The 3390-nt window shown below is 33.8% G+C and overlaps 1 protein-coding gene across 1 annotated transcript in view; it reads right to left on the bottom strand.

The window, feature by feature from the left end:
- LOC104782309 (CBL-interacting serine/threonine-protein kinase 1) overlaps positions 2203–3390 on the bottom strand; it is a 5269-nt gene continuing 4081 nt past the window's right edge. Inside the window, exons 9-12 of the mRNA XM_010507212.2 lie at positions 3067–3183; positions 2900–2962; positions 2724–2798; positions 2203–2615 (exon numbers count right to left, since the gene is read on the bottom strand). Of these exons, the coding sequence (XP_010505514.1) occupies positions 2553–2615; positions 2724–2798; positions 2900–2962; positions 3067–3183 (318 nt within the window). The 3' untranslated portion in view covers positions 2203–2552. The remainder of the gene's footprint in view (positions 2616–2723; positions 2799–2899; positions 2963–3066; positions 3184–3390) is intronic.

Here is a 3390-nt window from a genome sequence, read left to right on the forward strand (position 1 = left end):
CCAAGTCTAAACCGGCCTCATCTCTCAGCTCTGACCGCAAGTCAGACTCCTCTGGAGAGGTGACAGGATCTCTGGCTGATGACATCATCAGGGTAGGATCGTTGCCCATTAAAGTGAAGGTATCTGCAGATTCATCCTTGAAGATCGGAGCTGCTGGTACAACTCCTCTCAACTCAAGATCACTTCAGACTTAAACCGGGATTTCGACATTGTCTTTTGTCTAACTTGTTCGAGAAAGAGATTGAGTATGTATAGATTGGTTCTACCTTTAAAAGGGTCTGATGGGTGGTTTGAGAATCCTTTTTCATCGTTGAAGTTTGGTCAAATGATTGTTTTTAGCGGTTGCATTTTGGTGTGTTGGGTTTGATTAAAGAGTTGGGTTCCATCTTTTGAGATTATTGATCGAAATTTCTGTTGTCATGCTATCTTAAATGCGTGCGAGTGATGTTTCTTCAGCATCAAATACAAAGGCACTATTTTCAAATCTGGTCCAAACTCAAAATGATCGTTAAACTATATACACACAGAATGAAGATTTGAGAGATTTGAGTGAACTTTTAGAAGATTTGGTTATTTGTTAGAGTTTTTTATATAAACAAAAAAGGAAAATAATATGTTATTCTGTGAGATTTTATTACTAACCTTTAGGTGATTTTAGAATATTTTTACATCACAAAAAAAGGAAAATATGTCTCCAACTATCTCAACCCATTGTCCCTCATATCAACACAAAACTCACATGACGACATAGTTTAAGATCAAACGAATAACAACTACTCAAAACAGAGATCTAACGCGGAAACCAATAGTTGTTATGATTTCATCCTATTTTTTTTTCTTTCTTATTCAACACACCAAACGACAAGCTACAAAGAAGTAACAAGTACTCAAAACACATTTATGGAGACCAGATATAGGAATCTGATGATATAAAAATAGTTGGATATACCGTATATCCAAAATAGTTTGATTATGATATTTGTCATTTTTTGTTTTCTGAAATCCTTCAGAATATCACCTTTGGAGCTAGGTGGGATTTTTCGTTTTTCAACAGAAGAAGTATCCAAAATCTCCTAAATATCAGTATTTTCAAAACAAGATATTGTCAAATTTTAATAAATCTTTGATTGGATAACAAGATATTGTGATTGATTTTGAATGATTTTATAGAAATTTCAAATTTGATAACACTGGTTTTGGACAGTAATTTAAAAATGACAAATTGAGTAACAGATGATTTTAATAAAAACCAAAAATCTTTTAAAATCCCTTAGATTGTGGTGTCTTCCGTTTGCTATGGAGAGTTTTGTTATCTTGGAAGTTTTGGGCTGAGGCCCGTAGTCTTCTCGAGTGAGTAACCCTTTTGACTGAACCGTCTCAATATAAAAGTATTGAAAGCGTGTGGAAGTAAAAACCCTAATCACCATTCCATCAAAGTATAAGGACAACCACCACTATACATTCTTACTCAGCTTTGATTTTACTACAGAGGTATTTAAAAGTCTCCGTTTTCCATTAAAAAGTTGCGGTCACTGATCAGAAAATTATAGCTCTATCAGTTGTTAGAGAAGAACAACTCTCAATGTTACTTCAGCGTTATGATGCTCCAAAGGTGGATGTATGGGTGACTAATAAGATTGATACTAAAGCAGTGTTGTGGAGCAAATTCATTACGGTAGATATAGACAGTCCCGGTTGCTCTATGTTTTCGCCTTACGTGAGTTTCTTCGTCGACAAGGAGAACAAAATGGCCGTGGTTTGTGAGCCAAAATACAGTTATGAGAGAAACAACTTTGTATACATTGTTGGAGAGGACCGTGAATGCATAAAAATCCAATTTGAAGAATCTACAAAGGAATTAAGTGGGCGTAAAGGATTATGTAAGCCATTTATTTTCAATTATGTTCCAAGTTTGGTTTAGTCGATACAGATAAAGACGTAATTTCTTCAATCTCCTCTTGTTTTTTGTTTTTTTTTTTTTAATTTGCGTTTTTGAGTTTTTTTTTTTTTTGTGTGTGGAGAAAGCCGTTTGATTAATTTAATAAGAGATACATCATATTTATATTTATTTTCATCTCCTGTTAATTGCTCGCTTATTTGTACTACATTCAAGTTTCGACTTTAAAACTGAAATTGTTTCATTAACAAGAGGCAAAATGTTGATAGGCCATGAGTGAGCGTAAAGTTAATTGAGACCGACCATCATAGCATACTATTACAAATTTATATATGTGCATCAATGCATCGCATTGGGTATTTACAAAAATAAATGAAGAGATCTTGGGATTTTGGCTAATAAGCTGATTTTGCCACACCAAATAAAGAGCATATACAAAGGTGGGTACTACTAGTGAATCAAAAAAGCTCTAATTCTTCTTAATGATCTACGCCACGGTTTATACTAGTAACTAATGCAATTATTTGCACTAATCATATATAAATCGAGCTCCTTTCATATAAATATATATAAAGATAATGAAATATGAACATGGATGGTGTACCATATGATAAAAATATTAGAGCTATATCTCTACAGCCGAAAATACCAACACCTATGTTATTATCTCTTGCTCCGGCGAGGATGTGCCCACATCTTTCAATAGTCTCTCGTACAACTGCACCCAAAAAAATTAACATTCAGTTTGCATCTTTGATATGTTTGTTTAGTAGTCAGAAATCCAAACCATTGAATCTTAGTTAAGAAATGTCAACTTGTAGTATACCTGTCTATACAAACATGAATCCCCATAAGATTTTCTTAGCTCAACCACGTTCAGTGACGGCTTTATCTCGAAAACCTATTATGATATGATAACAATTTCTTCCATTAGTCAAACATATTCTCTAAATAGAAGTATAAAAAAGTGAAATAATATAATGTAATTAGTTGTTAATATACCTCAGCTGTTACTGATAAACCAATTTGACCTATCTGGTTGCTTTCTTCTTGTTTTACTTTTAACTGAAACAAAATGCAGTTTCATGTTAATGATCCTCTACAGATTTAAAAATTCTAAAGTAGCTAAAGATGAGACAGAACGTGTTGTGTTTCTTTTGAAGACTCACCTTCGCATGTCTCTTTTGTACACTGTATCCCATTTCTGTAACCGTGGTTTCTATTTTCTCCAGTAAATCTTTTGCAGAGCTATTTGAAGTGAATCTTATTCTCCTCTCTGATACATTCTGAGAATACAAAAAAGTACAATTATTGTTATTACTATGCATTATCTCAAGCAGAGAGCACTTCTCTGAAACAGAGTAAAAGACTATTTACCTCTTGTTCAAAGAAACCGGACAGGTCAAGAAAGGAAGACATTCCGATTAACTGAAACGCATTGATGATGGTTGGTGAATCACTACCCTTCCCATCTTCTGATCCCTACACCATTC

This window comes from Camelina sativa, chromosome 1 (assembly GCF_000633955.1).
Source record: "Camelina sativa cultivar DH55 chromosome 1, Cs, whole genome shotgun sequence".
NCBI classification, from domain to species: Eukaryota; Viridiplantae; Streptophyta; class Magnoliopsida; order Brassicales; family Brassicaceae; genus Camelina; species Camelina sativa.